The sequence below is a fragment of the Phyllostomus discolor genome, chromosome 5 (genome assembly GCF_004126475.2).
Source record: "Phyllostomus discolor isolate MPI-MPIP mPhyDis1 chromosome 5, mPhyDis1.pri.v3, whole genome shotgun sequence".
In the NCBI taxonomy this organism is placed as follows: Eukaryota; Metazoa; Chordata; class Mammalia; order Chiroptera; family Phyllostomidae; genus Phyllostomus; species Phyllostomus discolor.
Genome location: NC_040907.2, coordinates 149,833,249 through 149,851,853, shown reverse-complemented (window position 1 = coordinate 149,851,853; position 18,605 = coordinate 149,833,249). Strand labels below are relative to the sequence as shown.

The 18,605-nt window shown below is 43.9% G+C and overlaps 2 protein-coding genes across 2 annotated transcripts in view; both read left to right on the top strand.

Moving 5' to 3' along the window:
- PIK3AP1 (phosphoinositide-3-kinase adaptor protein 1) overlaps positions 1-9,316 on the top strand; it is a 95,906-nt gene extending 86,590 nt beyond the window's left edge. Inside the window, exons 15-17 of the mRNA XM_028513545.2 lie at positions 1,820-1,890; positions 3,238-3,356; positions 8,038-9,316. Coding sequence (XP_028369346.1) covers positions 1,820-1,890; positions 3,238-3,356; positions 8,038-8,095 — 248 coding nt within the window. The 3' untranslated portion in view covers positions 8,096-9,316. The remainder of the gene's footprint in view (positions 1-1,819; positions 1,891-3,237; positions 3,357-8,037) is intronic.
- Positions 9,317-15,381: 6,065 nt separating this feature from the next.
- The window catches only part of TM9SF3 (transmembrane 9 superfamily member 3), a 61,196-nt gene continuing 57,972 nt past the window's right edge, over positions 15,382-18,605 (top strand). Inside the window, exon 1 of the mRNA XM_028513766.2 lies at positions 15,382-15,638. Within this exon, the coding sequence (XP_028369567.1) occupies positions 15,543-15,638 (96 nt within the window). The 5' untranslated portion in view covers positions 15,382-15,542. The remainder of the gene's footprint in view (positions 15,639-18,605) is intronic.

Genomic DNA, 18,605 nt, shown 5'->3' with positions numbered 1-18,605 from the left:
CAAACACTAGGGGGTAAAGATTTGAGAACACCAAGGGAAGGGATGATAGGACATGGGGGTGTGAATTTTCAGGGTCTGGAGCCAGTGCCTGGCCAGCTTTTTGCTTCCTCTTAGTGGGTAACCTTCAGCGCAAACCTGGTTCATGGCGAGGAAGTGGGATGAGCAACAATGAATGATGTGGGAGGCTTGGCCGTGCAGGGATGGGAGCCCATGGTGGGCGGGGTTACCTCCATGTGGGGGAATCTGGAAAGGTTTCGATAGCATTTGTCCTGAGTACTGGAGACTGAGGAGGTTTTAGACTTATGGATGGGGGGTGGGCTGGGGGGCCTTCTGGCAGAGTGGACAGTGTTATAGTGGGTAACTGAATAGGAAGGGACAGGGTCACATGCTCCTTAATAAACAAATTCTGAATCCCCTGCTTTCTAGAAACATTTTGACATATTATTTTAACTTGTAAAATCTACCCCTGAGAAATAATCCAAAATTATTGGATGATTATTGGGTTATAGGATTAAATGTGCTCTATTTAAGTGGACATCTAAATTAATTACATCAAAGTTGATACCATATGGAAGTCAAAACTCAAGACTATTTACCTATAAACTAATTGGATGAGGAACTGTTTAAGTGGAAATTTAGCAAACCTGAGACCTGGCAATAGTGTTAATGGCAATATTGGTAAATTAAAGTTAAAATGTCCTTGTGTGATTTGGTTAACAGCTATTGCTCCCTCTTCACTGCTAGATCACCATGTGCTTAAGCTTGTGCCATGCTATGCTGTCCAATATGGTAGCCACTGGCTACATGCGGCTATTTATATTTAAGTTAATTACAAATAAGGAAAAGTTCAAATTTAGTTCCTCCTCCAGTGCACTAGCCACATTTCACATTACCTCCCATATTGGACAGCATACAATAGAACATTTCCAGAAAGTTCCATCGGGTAGTGCTGCTCTGATGATATAGGTGATAAATTCCCAGTTCAAAAGCCTCGAGTACCTAAACACACAGCCACAGTTTCTAACATGAGCATAAAGTACATTTTTGAACTTGTGCTTTGTATTTTGTTTTGTGTCAAACTGGCCCCTCATGAGGAGGTGTATATACATGTGTGATACACGCACATATCTGATATAATTTCTAAATAAGTAAAAAACTTCAGCCTCAAAATGTGCGGCTTTTGCGAGACTGGTGGGCTCCCTACTGTGCTAATGAGGCACCTTGTTTGCGGCTCTTAGAAACAGCCCGGAAGGAGTGAGAAACAAACCGAGAAACAAAGCGACTCTTCTTGTCTGTCTGTCACATCAGAGCACTAATGTCAGACAGGATTGTCAAAGGGGTTGGATGATCATGTTTTTAAAGCACATAGTATGTGGGAAGCCCTCAGTAAACAGTAGCTATAGAGCAAAATATATAATAAAAAGGTGAACCATTTTGTTTTCTTTTTTTTTAAGATTTTATTTATTTACTTTTAGAGAGGGAAGGGAGGGAGAAAGAGAGAGAGAAACATCAATGTGTGGTTGCTGGGGGTCATGGCCCGCAACCCAGGCATGTGCCCTGCCTGGGAATCGAACCTGCGACACCTTGGTTCGCAGCCCGTGCTCAATCCACTGAGCTACGCCAGCCAGGGCACCATTTTGTTTTCTACTGAAAGAAAAACCGGCCTCTAATAAAATGGTGTGAGATGGCAGCATTTTGAAGACTCCCAGATTCACAGCTTATGTGTTGGTTCTATTGGTAAAAATAAGAGCTAGAGTTGTGCATTGTGTTTTAGCCTGAGAGAGTCTTCAGTCTTACTGATTTTCCTTGTTCCCTTCAGGCAGCGCGAGTAACCGATCCAGCACCCGGAGCCTCCTCAGTGTGAGCAGCGGGATGGAGGGGGACAATGAGGTGAGAGCTGGGACCCTGCCCCCCATCAGTCCTGTCCTAGAGGTCATTTCATTACAAGAAAGAGAAATCCAGGTGAAAGAAGCCAGGCACAAAGGGTCACACACTGCGGGACTCCATTTACATAAAATGTCCAGAACAGGTAGATCCACGGAGACAGAAAGCAAATTGGTGGTTGCCAGGGGCTGGGTGGGGAGAGGAGGAAATGAGGAGAAACGGTTCAATGGGTACAGTGTTTCTTTTTGGGACAATGAAAATGATTTGGGACTAGATAGAGACAGTTAGTGGTTGCACAATATTGTGAGTGTACCAAGTGCCACTGAGCCGTTAGCTTTATAATGGTTACATTGATGTCATATGAATTTTATCTCAATGAAAAGAGGGAGGGTAGTTAGGGAGGAAGGGAGGGGAGGAGGGAGGAATAGAAATCCACCCAGGCTAGTTTTAGCCAAAGGGGCATCTATGAGGAGGAGCTGGGCGAGTCTCAGGGGGTCTGGGGACAGCGATCACGGTTCGGGCCTGTGTCGGGAGTGGGGAGACGTGCCAGAGCCGATGCCCTGGTCTGTGTTTCTTGGGGCCGTAAGCTCCTTCGTCTGCGCTTCTCGGTGCATATCAGCTCTCTGTTCTCAAACTACCCTGGCCTTTCCTGCCTCTCCACGTGTACCATGGCAAACAGTCCCCTGAGAACCACGAGGCCTCCCAGTAGAGGGTGGCTGGCTGCCTCAGGCTGAGGCCCGATTTGGATTATGGTTCTATCCTGACCCAGGGACCAGGGGCAGGGAAGAGTGGGAGGGGGCACATGGGAGGAGATCACCCAGGAGACTCCCTGGAACAAGGTCCTAGGGGGTGGGCCACCCCTCCAGTGCACACTTTATATTGCCCTGTGACTGATGACCACTCACGGTTCTGTTGTTCCCAAAAGGGACTTTTGTTTAAAACTAAAATTTCTCCAGCTCTGTCTAGTTTCATAGAGCAGTGCTTCTCAAGCTTTAATATACATCAGAATTACCTAGGATCTTGTTAAAATTCAGGTTCTGACTGAGCAGGTCTGAGGAGGAATCTGAGAGCCTGTATGTTTCACAAGCTCACAAGCAACACTGACCTTGACGGCCCACAGACCGTGCTCGGAGTAGCAAGGACCATTAACAATAACATGGCTTGATTGTTTCCTTTGAGGCTCCGGGAGCAGATGGAAAGCTGCCCTGGTTTTGGTCGGTTAATGATCAGTTTGTGAATAAAACCTTCAGCCAAAGCCTGAGGAGGGCGCAGGGGCTTTGGGGAAGGTGGTGTCCATCTGTGCTGGTTGCTCGACGCGATTTTCACCTGTCCTGCTCACATGTGTTGCTGTAGGATAATGAAGTCCCTGAGGTTACCCGAAGTCGGAGTCCAGCCCCCCCACAAGTGGACGCAGCACCCCCGCCGCCCATCGAGAGGCCCCCCAGGGTGCCTCCCCGAGCTGCCTCACAGAGGTAACATTGACGCTGGTTGGAAAGTTTTCCTCACTCTCTAAATTTCAGGGGAGAGTAGGTTTTGGGGACATCTAAGATGCATGCAGCACTAACTGAAATGCCTACTTTTGACATATTTCGGTGGGGATTCTTCATTCATTTAAGTGACGCTTTATTCAGTTGCATACACTCTTAATAGCAAATGAAATATTTCACCAATGAAATACATTGGAAAACATCAACTTGTTGAGTAATTTTTATATATTTGGTTAGAACCTGGCTCCCTACTAATTAATTCCCTTGGCTGTATTGTGGGGACCTTGGGGACCAGGAGACCAGAAGGAATTGAGAATGAAAATTAAGGTGAGAGGCAGCATGGTATGGTGGTGAGTGAGGAACATGGCCCTAGCACCACACTACCTGGGGACAAGTCACTGGCAGTCACTTGTGAACGTGGATGAATTATTTGACATTCATGTGCCTCAGCTGAGTTTAACTCTGCCCCTGCCTCCTCGCAGCTCCCACACCCAGTGTGTCTCCAGGCCCTGTCCATCCTGCTGCCCTTTCAGCTCTCACATGCACCACCCCCTCCCTCTGCCAGTCCCCAAGTTCATCCACACAGGCCCATATTTACCTCCTGCCTCCACTCGGTCCCTCCCCCATGCTGCAACCAGAGCGCAGAAATATCTGATGATGTCACTTCCTGAAATAAAAGCTTTCAAATTTAATTCTGTATTTTTAGCATGCTCTGGCCCCATCTAGCCTCAGATCCCGCCTCCCTCCTGTATGCACCAGTGCCCCACCTCTTAAGAATCCCCAGAGAGTTGTGCCAGTTTGTACTGTGTCTTTGCTCAATCTGTTCCTTTTACATGAAATGCTGTCTTCCTATTCCCTTTCAATCTCTGCTTAGAAAACTCCTGCACAATTGTTAGGACTCAGTCCAAATATCACCTCCTCTGTGAAGCCTTCCCTGATGTTCTTGGGTGAATCTTCTTTTGATTCCCCAGACACCTCTGTTATAATCCATTCCGCATTGTGGCTCTTATTTATATTTCTGTCTCCTCAAGTGCATGGTGAACCTCAAGAGAATAGAAACTATTTTCGATAAAAAAAATTTTATTTGCCCTGACTGATGTGGTTCAGTGTATTGAGTGCCGGCCTGCAAACTAAAAGGTCCTGGGTTTGATTCCCAGTCAGAGCACATGCCTGGGTTGTGGGGCAGGTCCCCACTAGGGGCCATGTGAGAGGCAACCACATATCGATGATTCTCTCCCTCTCTTTCTCTTTCCTTTCGCCTCTCTAAAAATAAACAAATACAATTTTTAAAAAAAGAAAAAATATTTTTTTGCTACTATCCCCCGTGCTTAGCACTATAACTGGAACATATTAGCAATTTAGCAAATATTTATATTCACCATGTAAATGCCTGAATGGATGGATGGATGGATTGGTACTGCTCGGTTTGCCTACCTACCTGTTAAACAGTTAGCTGTCAAGTCATCTGCCGCAGTGCAGGTGGGTCGTGGATTAGGAAGGGGCTTCACCCTCCCTCCTGCTGTAAGTTCCCAGGGAAGGCAGGTGGTGACAAGAACAGGAGCAGATGCACTCTATCTTTGCATAGTGTTTCTCTTGTTCCTTAGTCCCTGGAGGGTGGGCATCTGGCAATGTCATCCTCTTCATAGGTAAGATCCTGCAGGTTGAGGGGGAAAAAAGCCAATTCTTGCCCAGCCATCGCCCCTTTGTTTTTGAATTTATTTTGCCATTTACTAGCGATTTGCCAATCACTAACAATCTATGTACTCCCCTTTAAGGCATAGCCTAGGTATGGCCTAATCAGAACAGGCTTCTGGAAGCCTCCTGCAGTACCAGGGTTAACCCTTTAGCTGCTGACTAGTAAAGAAGTCTGTGGCATTTCTAGGAGGGGCTGGAGTGGCCAGGAATGAGGGGACTTGGGACTGAGGCTATTTATTAACTAATAGAGAAGCTTAATAAGGTTTTTTAAATCCAATTTTATGACTACACAAAAGCCTACCAGCTAAACAACAGTCCTGTTTTCAAAGACCATTAACCAACATCCACTTGCTGGGTTCTTGAACTAAACTCATCATCAGCAAGACCTTGCCTTCGACAGGGAGGAGAAAGCAGCCAGTGCCGGGAGGTCTCCAGCCCCCACACCCGTGCCCTACAGAGGCTGTCTCCCACAGGCCACCCTTTGGTTCTGGTGTATCACCCTTTACTCCCATGGTTCCGAGGTGTCTATAATCACAAATCCGTTTCCCTGAGATGGGACTGCTAATCCTTAGCTGCGGTTGTTCATCAGAATGAAATTTAGAGATGGTTTGTTTGTAGACCCACCCCAGCTGTGGCGTGGGGCAGCAGGGGGAGGAAGAGGGGCCCAGAGGGAATCATGACGATCTTTGTGGTGGAAGATAAAATGTAAGGCTTGTGGGGCATACGTTGGAAAAAGGTCTGAGGATAAACCCTTAATTATATTGATGAAATTATTACCTTTATTTCTTGAGTGCCTATTCTAAGCCAGAAACTGTGCTAGCCACTTTCCAACACTCATCTCCAAGCCTCACAAAATGTGGGAATCATTACCTCTGTTCGGTAGGTTCAGAGAACTTGAACTTGCCTTCAGACTTGTGCGTAAATGTCTGTACTATATGTTCCCATCGGTTATGACTTCCCTGGTGAAAACACTCGGTACAGTTGACTGATTTTCCCTATTGACTGTCATTCATTATGTCCTCAGCATCTTGAGTGTGGGGTCTCTGCCCATTTTACTTGCTGTTATTTCATCCTACATCCAGGAGTAGCCAGATAATAGACAAATGTTTGTCTTATCTGTTCAGGAAGGAAGGAAGGAAGGGATAAGAGGGACAGAGGGAGGGAAGGAGAGAGGGAGAGAGGAAGTTGTATCATCTGACTGACTTCTGGCTTTCTCCTATAAGGCCACAGTTCACAGGGCAGACTGGGGAGATGAAGGAGACTGTCCATTTGTTTTCTTTGGATAAAGAGACAACCACATAAAACCATTTCCTCCAGGGGCCATAGTGGGACCTCCTGAGGATCCCTGTGGTTATTCTTCCCTACTTCTGCCTCCCTCTCTTGTTCCTGAGACACCCCCTCCTTTACCATTTTTGTCATTTCCTTGACCTATACAAAGCTTGCATTCAAGAGACGTTTAGTAAACATTTACTCATCGATTCATTTAATCCTCAAGTATGCAACTCCAGGGTAACATGGTTAGATTACAGCACCTGACAAAGCTCTCTTTCTTGACTTACTGACTTGCTTCTGAGGGAATTAATATTGGTTTTGCAGCACACATGTGGAACTACCACCTGCAGTCATTGAACCTGTCTTTAAATAGACTCACCCAGGTCTATCTGGAGTGTCATTTAAGACAATTCAAAAACCATCCAGATAACATGGAGGGGGTTGCTTCTTAGAAAAGCAAACGTGGAGTTGGGAATAACGCACTTGGGGATCCCATGAGGAAGTAGTTGCGAGAAGCAGACCAGAGATTCTCAGTTCCTCTCTCAAGAGGCCTTCCTGCTGCAGTGTGTGTCTCCTGCCTGGCTGCACATTTGAATCCTGGGTGTTTTAAAATACAGGTTTTATCATTATTCAGGTACATTGAGGTCCCCAGAACAGAAGATGACTGCCATTGAAAAGACAGTTTGTTATACCCTTAGATCCCAAGAGGATGGGGCACTCGGGTTTAGTTAGGAGAAAGCGGAGGAGAAAACGCGGACAAGAGTAGGGATTCCCAAAGGAACAAGTGAGGCAGGGGTAACAGATTTAGAATGGACTGTTTTGAATAATTTCAGCAGACCAGGAGCAAAGGGGCTGGCTCTGTTTGTCATGTGGCCCCGAGGCGATTAGAGCCAATGGATCGTCCCTGCCACCCCATGTGCATGTGTGTGTGTGCATGTATGTACACACATGTGGCAGCCCCATAAAGGAGGTGGTTGGGATGTGGGCTCTGGGTTGGTTGGTTTGCTTATGGAAGGTGTGCTTGCAGACACGTTGTCTGCTTACTAATTCCCTAGGAATTAGCTTACCCTGGGAGGGGCAGCCTCTCCAGGCCAAGATTAGCAAAGCTCGGATGTCAAAGCATCAGAAAAAACTTGGTTAATATGACTGGTTGGAGGACAGATACTGTTAAAAAGCTGTGAAGCTTGAGCCCCATCATCTAGAAATTATGATGGAATGTGTCTGGGATAGAACCTTGGGATTGGTATTTTTCAAAGCTCAATGGTGATTCTAATGTGCAGGGAGGGTTGTGAGCCACAGCCAACATGGCTGTCACTTAGAGGTCCCTGTGTGTGGCCAGTTTCATTAACTGAGGGACATATCCTTTGTATAGTAGACCACATTTGCAGAAAATCATGGATGACTCAGAACTAGTTAGTCAGATTCATTATAAAATAGTTGCTTTATCTTTCTCTTTAAAACATTTATTATACAGTGATTAAAAAGGTTAAAGACTCTTCCATCTCAAATAAAGATAGCTGTTATAATTACACACACAATGGAGTACCTTGGAAGAATGACTCTAATAAATAGCACAGGAAATGCAGTGCATTTGCAAATTGGAAGGACAAGTACTTTCCCATTCACAATGTTTGACCCAGGAAAGCCTGTTGACGTATTGATCTGTAAGGTCATGTTCTTGCTTTGTCTTTCATTTCAGGCCTCTGACCAGGGAGACCTTCCCTCCTCCTCCACCTGTTCCACGCAGGGGTCGTTGATTCCACCTCCTGAACGCTGCCTACTTCAGGACTTAGAGACTAGCGATTTTCAGCCTGGTAATGATGTCTTCGTGTGCGTTTGATGGCATGGATGCTGGCATTAAGACCTACTCTTATTGCTGATATTGCTGTGGCCCTGCTGGTTTGGGCTTCCCTTGAAGAAGAGATTATTAAGGCACGAAGAAATGAAAACCTGAGGACTTTATTCACCATCACCAAGCACATTGATCCCTATCCTTGTTTGCCAAAAAGGCGAAGGCTTAATGGAAATAACTTACCTCTAATTTAACACATCAGAAGCCTGAAAGATTGATTAGAAATGTACTTTACAGGAGATTTTACTAAAATGCACTTATATTAGGCCTTACTTATTTGTTCGTCCAGACTAATTTCTACAAGTGGTTATGATTTAGTACTTACAGTATTCAAGTAAGAAGACACATCCTAATTTTTAAATGATTCTTCAACTTTTCTGTTGAATGGGCCAACACTGTTCCTTCATCTTATATTAACACCTGTGAGCATGTAACACAAGTATGTAAGTAGCAAAGTATGAAGACTGGGAGACTGTGAACAGGAGATTAGCGTTGCAGTCAGATGCAGGTTGTTTAAATGCCAGGACTGGTTGCAGACAACAATCTGAGAAAGACTTTAAAAGGGGATTAGTCCTAACTCCCCTTATTAAGGAAGTCACATCTGAAGTTCCAGGAAAGTCTGGGGCTGAGAGTATTTGGTTGCTAAGAGGAAGAGGCGGGTTTAGAGTCTGGGCCTGCTGATTCCACACTTTCTAGCTACAAGTAGCCAAGCTCTCCCCTTCAAGAAATGCCCAGGTGTAGAAATTCCGTCAGTGACTGACCATTGGCCTTCTGGAAATTTCCTTCTTCCATTATCTTTCAGATATAGAACTACAGTATCATGTTGGTGTTTTGGGTTTTTTTTTCCCCCAATTTGGGCATCAGTACTTTAGAATGCTTTCAATACAGTGATGCTGCCAAAGAACATTTATAAATGGTTGGAACCAGAAGCTTGGGATGCCAGGGACCCTATTTATTGCTCTGCAGTCTTCATTGATTTTAGTTCTGGCTATAAAAAGAGAGGAGAATCCTTGACATTTTCTCTGCTAAGGGCTCAGAAAAGGAAGAAAAAACCTAAAATAAAAATATTTATCTATTTCCTTATATACCTGTTACTACCACTGAGCTTGGGAAATGTGTTTGTGCAGAGAACATAGAGACTAATGTATGTCATTAATTTTGACTCCCTGGCACATAAATCTACCTTCAGAACCCAAGTCCTTAATATGATGTTTAAATGTCTAATAAGCTCTGGCCGGTGTGGCTCAGTTGGTTGGGCTTTGTCCCATGAAGCTAAAGGTCGCTGGTTCGATTCCTGGTTGGGGTACATGCCTGGGTCCCGGGCTTGGTCCCCAGTTAAGGCATTTGCAAGAGGCAATGAGTCTGTGTTTCTCTCTCACATCGATGTTTCTCTCCCTCCCTTTCTCCCTCCCCTCTCCTCTCTCTAAATAAATAAATAATTTAAAAATAAACATATGATAAATTAGTATTGGACCTATTTCTTTAAAAAATATCAGAAATCTTATGGTTTTCCAGGAAATTATTCTCCATCCCACACAGGTATGTAAAAGCCACACTATTAATGATCATTTAAGTACAGTTTTATTGGGTCCTTTCCTAATGATTAAAAGTGCTTTTGCAATCTCATTCCTCAGTCCAGTGAACCAGAACTCTTACTGGAGTTAATAGCTTCTGAGATATTGGTGTTTTTTTCTGACATAAAATACACTATTGGCCATGGTCGACAAGGGAGTGTTTATGCAAATTACCCACCACAATGCCTGGCACATAGTAGCCTTTCTGCAATGGCCCCCTTATTCTCCTTGTCACTTACTTGGAAGAAATGGAGTAATGCGAGACGAAAGAGAACAAGAAATTGTAATGTTGATACAGCTGCTCTTCCTGTTCTTCATAGACAGTCCCCATATTCAGCACACTTGATTTTGATAAAAGCTACACTTTTAAAGTACTCAGTATCTCTAATCCCCATTTTGGATGCCAGATTTATATTTTTGTACATTCCCTGATTGACAAACATTTAGATCAATAACATGGTGAAACCTACTGCCAGTCAATAGTGTTAGTGTCTTTGTATGAACATCAGTGTTTGTGCTATATTGGAATATCTTACTGCATTTTATTCATGTGTGAAAATATATGGAAAACATAAAATTGAAAGTGGTGAAAAACCTGTGACTCATTAATGTGATACACTTGAGACATGGATGGAGATGACCCAGAGTGTCAAGTCAAAGGTGACAAGTCTCAAACCCTCACTAGGTACTCATTGAACATCGCAAATGGTTGGCCATGTGTAAAAGTAAAAGAACAAAATGAAAAAAAATTGGATGAAACACTGGTACCATGTTATCAAACGTCTCTAGTGATGAGGTAAAAAAATTTCATTTTGTAGACACAGAACCACCCATTATAACAAATTTATTCAACTTCCACATACTCAACTTTTGTATACATTTTAAGGAATACATTATGAACAAAACCATGGGTATCAATACAATGGGGATCAGAAACTAAATTGTAACAAGGTGTCCAAAGAGGCCACTAAAAAGTTTTCTATAAGATGCTTTGGGAGACAGCTCTGCTATCACCATCTTTCCCCAAGATTTTACAAGCTGGCTCAATAGAAAGTGAATTATTAGTCATATGCACTGCTGTTGCCTTTGCCTCTAACTGTACAAGGTCCATTGCCTTCCGGTTTCTAGGTGAGCACTGTTTCCTTGTCTTACATTAAAACATGGGAGCACATAACCCAACTGTATAAGCAACTAAGTGTGAAGACTGAGAGACTATGAACAGGAGGTTGGTGTTGCATTCAAATAATTTCACTTGACATATTTAATGATGTGAGTAATCCCCAATGCTTTGCCATAATTAGGCAAAGTATAAATGACATCAATAAGTATTTTTCCAAGTCAATCTAAACTATCTACCCATGCCCCACCCCTTTGTGTTGCTTTGTTATTAATTGAGAGGTCCTGGTCTGTCCTGTATCACTGCAATAGCTGGGATTTTTAGATTCCTCTCCCATAGGCGCTGGGAAGTCGGTTTTCTGTGCTCCTCTTTCAAAGAATAATGTGTGGTTTTGCAGCTGGTTGGATGAGTAAGCATTAGTAACAGATTTCTTTCTAAGAGAGACAAGTGACTAATTTGGACAACTCTAAAAGATTCATCCTAACAATCAATCAAACTTCAATTCTGAGGAATCTGCCTATATAAATATTTTCTTAAGTTTTATAACTAGATTGTGTTCTATTTATTTCCAAGTGAGTTAAGAATATAACATGGCCCTCTTCATTTACTCCTGCTGGCCAGATACTGTGTTCCCCAGGGTGGTGAACAGAAGAGTAGGAGGCTGGAAGGTGTGTTCTGCATTCTGAGGCACAACCCAGAATTCGTTTTCTTAGAGACACTGTAATAAATAGTAGATTCCCAGGCTAGCCCGCCAAAGCCCATTTAACATACCCCTCCACACACATAAGCACACACACACAACATGTAGGAGAAAATGTCTTAGCTAGCTATGCAGTAAGAATTCGAATGGTGTAGCAACAGAACGTCGGCTTGGAAGTTGGGAAGCCTGGAGTTCACATAAATTGACTACCCTGGTCCACTTCAACATCTATGAAGAGTTTTGTGTTCAATAATATTCCAGGTCCCTTCAACTCTCTAAGTCCAAGTTTAAGGCAAGGGGGTGGGGAATCCCTCAAACTGAAGAGGCAGGGAGGCAGCCTTACTGGAGTCAGCACCTAATCGGCAAGGGATCTTATTATGTGGGAGGCAGCTGCTGTTCCTTGCCCTGTATAATTGTTAGAAAAGATCAGTTTTTTAAAATGTGTGAGAAACAGTGAACTGGGAACTGTACAAAGAAATTCATAGCCTTAGTTGCTCTTCAGTCTAAGAACCCGATGTTTTAAGTGGTTGCTTCCTAAAGAAAAGAGCTCAGGCCAATGACAATGTTCTTTGGTGCCTATGACATTTCAGCTAGAGCAGAAAAGTAGAGGTGAAAGGTGGTAAGAGCAATAGAAGGACCGCTCAGCCCAGAGGTAGGATACCCAGCAAGATGAACATAACAAAGTAAGAAGAATGAATCGAGTTTCCAAGAAAAGGTAGTGGAGGATGGAAATCAGAAGATATATTGTCATCTACAGACCAAGATTTTGATGATCATGTTTATCAAGAATGAGAACATATTAAAACTGTGGGTGTTTGGATCATTTGCTGGTAATAGGCTCTATATCATAACTACCATAAAAAAGAGGCTGTACAGCTGGGGTGTGGGTTTCATAGGCATTTCTTGCCACCCTTTTTGGTATTAGGGAATGACCTTGTTAGATGAAGAAACTGGTGAAATAAGATATATCAATGCTTTCCACTCCTGAGTTTGAAGGAACGGCCCTGATGTTGATGGTGCTCCTGAGTTGTTTTTTGAGCCATGAGATCATCAGATACCAAAGATCTTGGAAGCTACACTCCTTTTCCTCTAATCAATTTCGTTACCTCCCAGTCCCCTTTCTCACACTTACTGTTATCAGACTTTTATCATTTAAATCCATTTATCATGATTATTTCCTGGTACCTACCAGAGTTCCTGGTATATAGTAGATGCTTATTAAATAGTCATTGAATTAATGGCCCTACATGCTCTTCACACCTTTAAACTTTCCCATCTATTCCACCAAAACAGGGTTTCCTCTTCTCTCCTTGCCCGCTGCTCTTTTCCCAGTGGAACATTTGCACAGTTGGTCACATTTGTATAGTTCGGTTTTTTTTTTTTTTTTTGTATACTGTTATGCCTATTTTGTGTTGTATATGTAATGTTTCCTGGTTTTAAGTTAAATGAATGTAGCTTTTCTCGTGTCCTCCCCATCCCCAAGCAATTACCAATCCAGTGATTCCCACACCTAGCAAAGCTTACTGACTTGAATATGTGGGGCTGGTGATGGATGTTTAAGCAAGAAACAACTTATCTATCTTAATCAGCACTTACATGGCTTATTCTTCAAATGCCCATCATCACTTGATTCAAAAGCAGTGATTATTCATTCACAGAGCATTTACTGGACTTCCACCATGAGCAAGTCACCACGTGAGGTGCTCAGGGGGATATACAAAGATGTATAAGAAGCCTCCTCTGATTTCTATAGCAATTAGTGGTATATGATTCATTCAGTAATTGATTATGTACTGCCTTGTAATATCTCTTAGACTAGCTAGAAAGTGTTCTTTAAATACGTGTATGCTATTTGACTTTCACTCGCTGTTTTCATTAATTTTCCAAATAGTTAAGGAATGTTTATGATGTGACAAGCACTGTCCCTGCAGCTGGGACAGATATAAACAAATGATGGTACATGCACACCCTCAGAAAAGGTCAGGATGTAGTACAGAAGAGGAACTGGGACTAGATGGTAATCGTAATGTAACATGCCAAATGCTATCGGAATCCTGACGAAGAGATGTTCAACTTCCTGAGGATGTCATGCAAGGTTTCACTGAGAGGTGGTGATTCAGGTAGGCCTGGAAAGAGACCATCTAATGGCGGTCTATTTATTTGCATTCTAGGCAGAGGGAATATTGAGCACAAAGGCACGAAGGTATAAAAGAATATGGTGTATTTGGAGAATACAGGATGGAGACCAGTGAGATGTAAAGTTGGAGAGATAAATCAGGATCTGCTTGTGCAGCTGCATGCTAACAGGACTGTCCTTTAGCAAGGATTTTTTTTCACATTACATATGTAGCACATGCTCATTGTACAAAACATCCAAATATTCCTAGGCATATACAAAGTTGAGAGTTGAGTCATAGTCTTCCAGACTGTTTCCCATGGGTACACTAAAATGGAGTTATGCTCTATTTTTTCAACTTTTTCCATTTAAAAGTATTAGGTATCATTCCATGCCATGACATACAGGGCTATTTCATTTTTTAAAACGGCTGTATGGATGATAATCCATTAGTAGTAAGATGGATTCTGGAAACTGACAGCTTGGGTTTTGTCTATTAGCATGCCACTTAATGACTCTGTGACTGAGTTATCATATCTGTAAAATGAACATACTGACAGTACTGCCCCCTAAGGTTTTTGTGAGGATTAAATGAATCAATACATGTACAGGGCTCAGAACAGTGCCTGGAAGATGAAAGTCTTAGTCATTTCATATATTTAAACAATATTCAAGGGGTGTTTTAAGCAAGAGTGTCATCATCAGGTTTCTTTTCAGTAAATTCCTCTGGCACATGTTGGAGAGAATAAACAGGGAGAGACTGGTGGCAGGGATCTTGCTGGAGACTTAAAATATATTGGGAGGCAGAGACTGGCTGCTCTTGGCAGAAGAAAGAAGAAAAATAAACTCCTGAAGTGTTTCTAAGAGACCTAGTGCTGGAACTGTTGACTGCTGATGGCTGAGAGATACTGGCAATCTGTCTGCAAGTTCCAGATTTTGGCTTAGTGGACGGTGTAGATGGAGGTGCCATATTAGTGTATTTATTTGACATTTTTTGAGTTCTTACTCTGAGACTGGCACTGCTCTAGGCACAGGAAATACGGCTGAGGACAGGACCTCGGCTTAGGGGAGGAGCTTATATTCCAGGAGATATTTATGCTTGTGGACAGGAGACCAGCACATAATAAATAAATGAACAAGAATTTGAACAAGATTGAATACTAGCGGTCCACTAAGTAGTTGGCTATTTAAAAATACTTACTCAACTCTGCACAAATTTAACAATCTCCCATAATGATGATTATACGATCTCGTGATTCGTTCACAGCGACAGATGCCTGGAAAGGGTCATTTGATCTAATTTCCCAAGCTTGAGAGGCGGCAGGTCAGATCCCATTTTATAGTCTAGGAAAATGAGGCCAGGAAAAGTTAAGCGTTTTGGCCAAGGTCACACAACTCCGAGCTCCACGGGGAGGCGGCTCGGGCCCTGAGGATCAAGCTTAGTCACCCACGCCGTGGTCGTGCCGTGTCGGTGCGCCGGAGCCTCCGGGGCCCACGGGTGGCCGGCAAAACTTGCATGGGGACGCTGCGGAGCGCAGCCCGCCGGAGCCCGGCCCTCGGCAGCGTAGACTCGCGCGTTCCGGGCGGGGCGCCCTGCGGCGGTTGCGGGCCCCGCGTCGCGAGGCACTTCCGGCGTGTGCCGGGGTGGCCGGATGACGTGGCTGAGTCAGAGGAAGAGGCCGAGGAGGTGCCGGGGGGCGGGGGAGGCTACGGAGCGGGCGGTGTCGGCGGCGGCGCCGAGGAGCCAGCGGCTGGGCCCCGGGCTCCGTGCGTCTGTCCGCGCCCGGTGGATGCGAATCGGCTGCGGCGGCGGCGGAGGAGGAGGAGTTGGTGGGAGCGCGGAGAATGAGGCCGCTGCCGGGCGCTCCCGGCGTGGCGGCGGCCGCCGCGCTGTTGCTGCTACTGCTGCCTCGGGCCCGGGCGGACGAGCACGAGCACACGGTGAGGGGCGTTCCGGTCCCACACGGCAGTCCCCGGCCCGCTCTCCGGCTCACCGCCCCGGCAGGCCCGGTGCGGCCTGGAAAGCCCGGCAGCCCTGTCGCGCCGCGCGGCCCTCGGAGGCGCCTTCCGGTTGGGCCTGGCGGAGCAGGAACCCCGGGAACTGGGAGGAGGCATTTCCTTGCGCTCCTGGGACAGGACTGCGCGCCGCGAGTGCCTGGGCCTCTTTCCCGGAGCCGGACCTGAATGGCGCCCCACCCCTGGGTCTGGGGGCCCTGGAGTCCGGGGAAGGCGTGTGGTCCAGGACGGGGCTCACTTCACCGCTGGGGTGGGGGCTGTAGACAAGCCTAGTTCGGGGTTAGTGGCCCGTGGGAAGGGAGCTGCACTCTGGCTACTGGGGGCTACGACGCAGCGGAAGATGGATGCAGCACGATTACCCGTCATACCCAACCAGGAAATATCCACCGCTGTACGGTCCGCACTGGCCTATATTCCTACCCCATCCCACCCCAAACAGGACGAAAATGCGTAGCTACAGCATTGACGAACTTGGGGTGAAGAGCGGTTTACATGTGTACATGCTGTCAGCCTACACGCACTCACTTCTGAGCCTTTTCTTGGTAACTTTCTCTGTACCCTTTCCAGCCAGCCTGTAGATGAAGCTCCTATCCCAGTGGTCTCTAACTAGGGCAGCTTCTGACTGACTAAGGGATCTTGAGTTTCCCAGTCGTCTTGCCTGTTGGGAGCAGTCCCGTTTGCATTTATACTAAAGTTCATTGGCTGTTTAGTTGTCATAGATATTAACGACTCTTTCAGGTGACTCACTTTGCGCTATAACTGGGAGGTTTTCAGGATGGTAGACGTGAGCAAGACAGAAAAGTCATAAATGGACAGGTTGCTTGGCGAATAATTGTTTTTTATACCTTAACTCATTACTGGTTTGATTTTGCATGAACGTTGTTTATGTACTAAATCTGAAAGATTTGGCGGGGCCTCCTGTCCTGATAAGCGAGGCAATGAAGCAATTGTCTTACTTATTCAATGCATCCTAGTTTAGGTTTTATTTATCATAACCAGATTTCGGTTCTCCACTCCCAGGGTTAGCTGGGCTCTTATTTTAGCTAATAAAAGCTCTAAACTTTTGGTTACGTTACTTTGAGTCACAGTCAGAAACTTCTTACCTCTATTTTAGTTTAAGAGATAAATCCCATGTCAGTGACGTGGTTTTGTGCTATATTTGGGAGTTTTTACCTCAAGATGATTTTGTTCAGTGGTTAAACAGTTAAATGAAAAAATGATTTCCTGTTCTGTCAGGTAACTTGTTTCAAAGTGTAAGAACTGTTCCTTTTCAGTGGTCAATCTTTTAGTCAGCGGTAAGGCTACAACTATTTTTCTAATTTTTTGAACACTTAAGGAAAGCTACCATGTAAAACTAAGAACTCAACTGTAGTTCCATCATATAGGCTTATAAGCTTAAGAGTAGTATTATGCTTTTTATCTTGTGTGTTATAATGAACTGCTATAAATAGGGAAAACGTAAGTAAAATTTCAAAAATTGGAGGTATATAAAATGGCCTTAGATTAATTTACATAATTACAATGTAAATGCCAATTTTACTGAAATTTTATTGCCAGGAACATTTTTAATTTTGAATATAAAATACTGGATAAAAGGTCCCCCCCACCAAAGATTTTATTTATTTTTAGAGAGAGGGGAAGGGAGGGAAAAAGAGGGAGAGAAATATCAGTGTGCGGTTGCCTCTTGGGCATCCCCAACTGGAGACCTGGCCCATGTGCCCTGACTGGGAATCAAACTGGTGACCCTTTGCTTCTCAGTCTGGCACTCAGTCCACTGAGCTGCACCAGCTAAGGCTGATAAAAGGTTTTTTGGTTTTTGTTTAAGATTTTATTTATTTATTTTTAGAGAGAAGGGAAGGGAGGAAGAAAGAGAGGGAGAGAAACATTAATGTGTAGTTTCTCCTCCCATGCACCCAGCTGGGGACCTGGCTGCTCCCCAGACTTGTGCCCTGACTGGGAATCAAACCAGTGACCCTTTGGTTCTCAGGCCAACACTCAGTCCACTGAGCCACACCAGTGAGGGCTAATGAAAGATTTTTGAGAGAATATGTGTATGAGGTAATTGCTAAACAAAAATTTGGAACATGTTTCATTCGTGTCTCCATTGGACTGCTCTCAGTTGGTTAGCTGTTAATTATTATTTTAAAAAAGCAAAAAAAGTTATATGAAGAATAGCATTAAGATACAAGTATAAACTTTAAGTGTCATTCACATATTTTTTGTCTAATATTTTACTTCCAAATTTCTTGAAAATATATTTTGGAAATGAGGTGGTTTATCCTAGCCAGATCACAGTGCTGAAAAGGCTATGCTCAAGTGAATTTTTTTTCCCATCTGGAAGGCAGAAGTAGCCATTGAAGAAAGAATGATACCAAAGGAGGAGGAAAAATTGCCAAGGGAAGGTTGCTGAGTAGGTGTTTAAAAATTCTTGTGGAATTGAATTATTAATAAAGAACAGTTTTCAAAAGTTTAAATTTACCCTTTAGATTAACTTTCTGTTAAGACAGTTTCCATTTAGAATAATAACTAAAAGGGCTTTTGTAAGCAATATGTGCTAGGCATTGTTCTAAGTACTTTATATATACTAACTCATATTTTAAACATATTAATAGCCTTAAACATACATTAATACACATATTTAAAAGGGTGATACGCCCTTTTTATTAACGAGGAAACCAATGCCAGAGACGTTGTTACTTGCCCAAAGCCACACAGGCAGTAGGAGTAGAGGGTAGAATTTGAACTCAGGCGATTTGAATTAATAGTCTTCTACACTCTCAAAGGATGTGCTTCTCTACAGACCTTTATGCTAAAAACAGGCCAGTAAAACATTTGGTATTAAATTGAGTACTTCTCTGTCTTGATAGTATTTTTAAGTGCTTAAAGAAATGT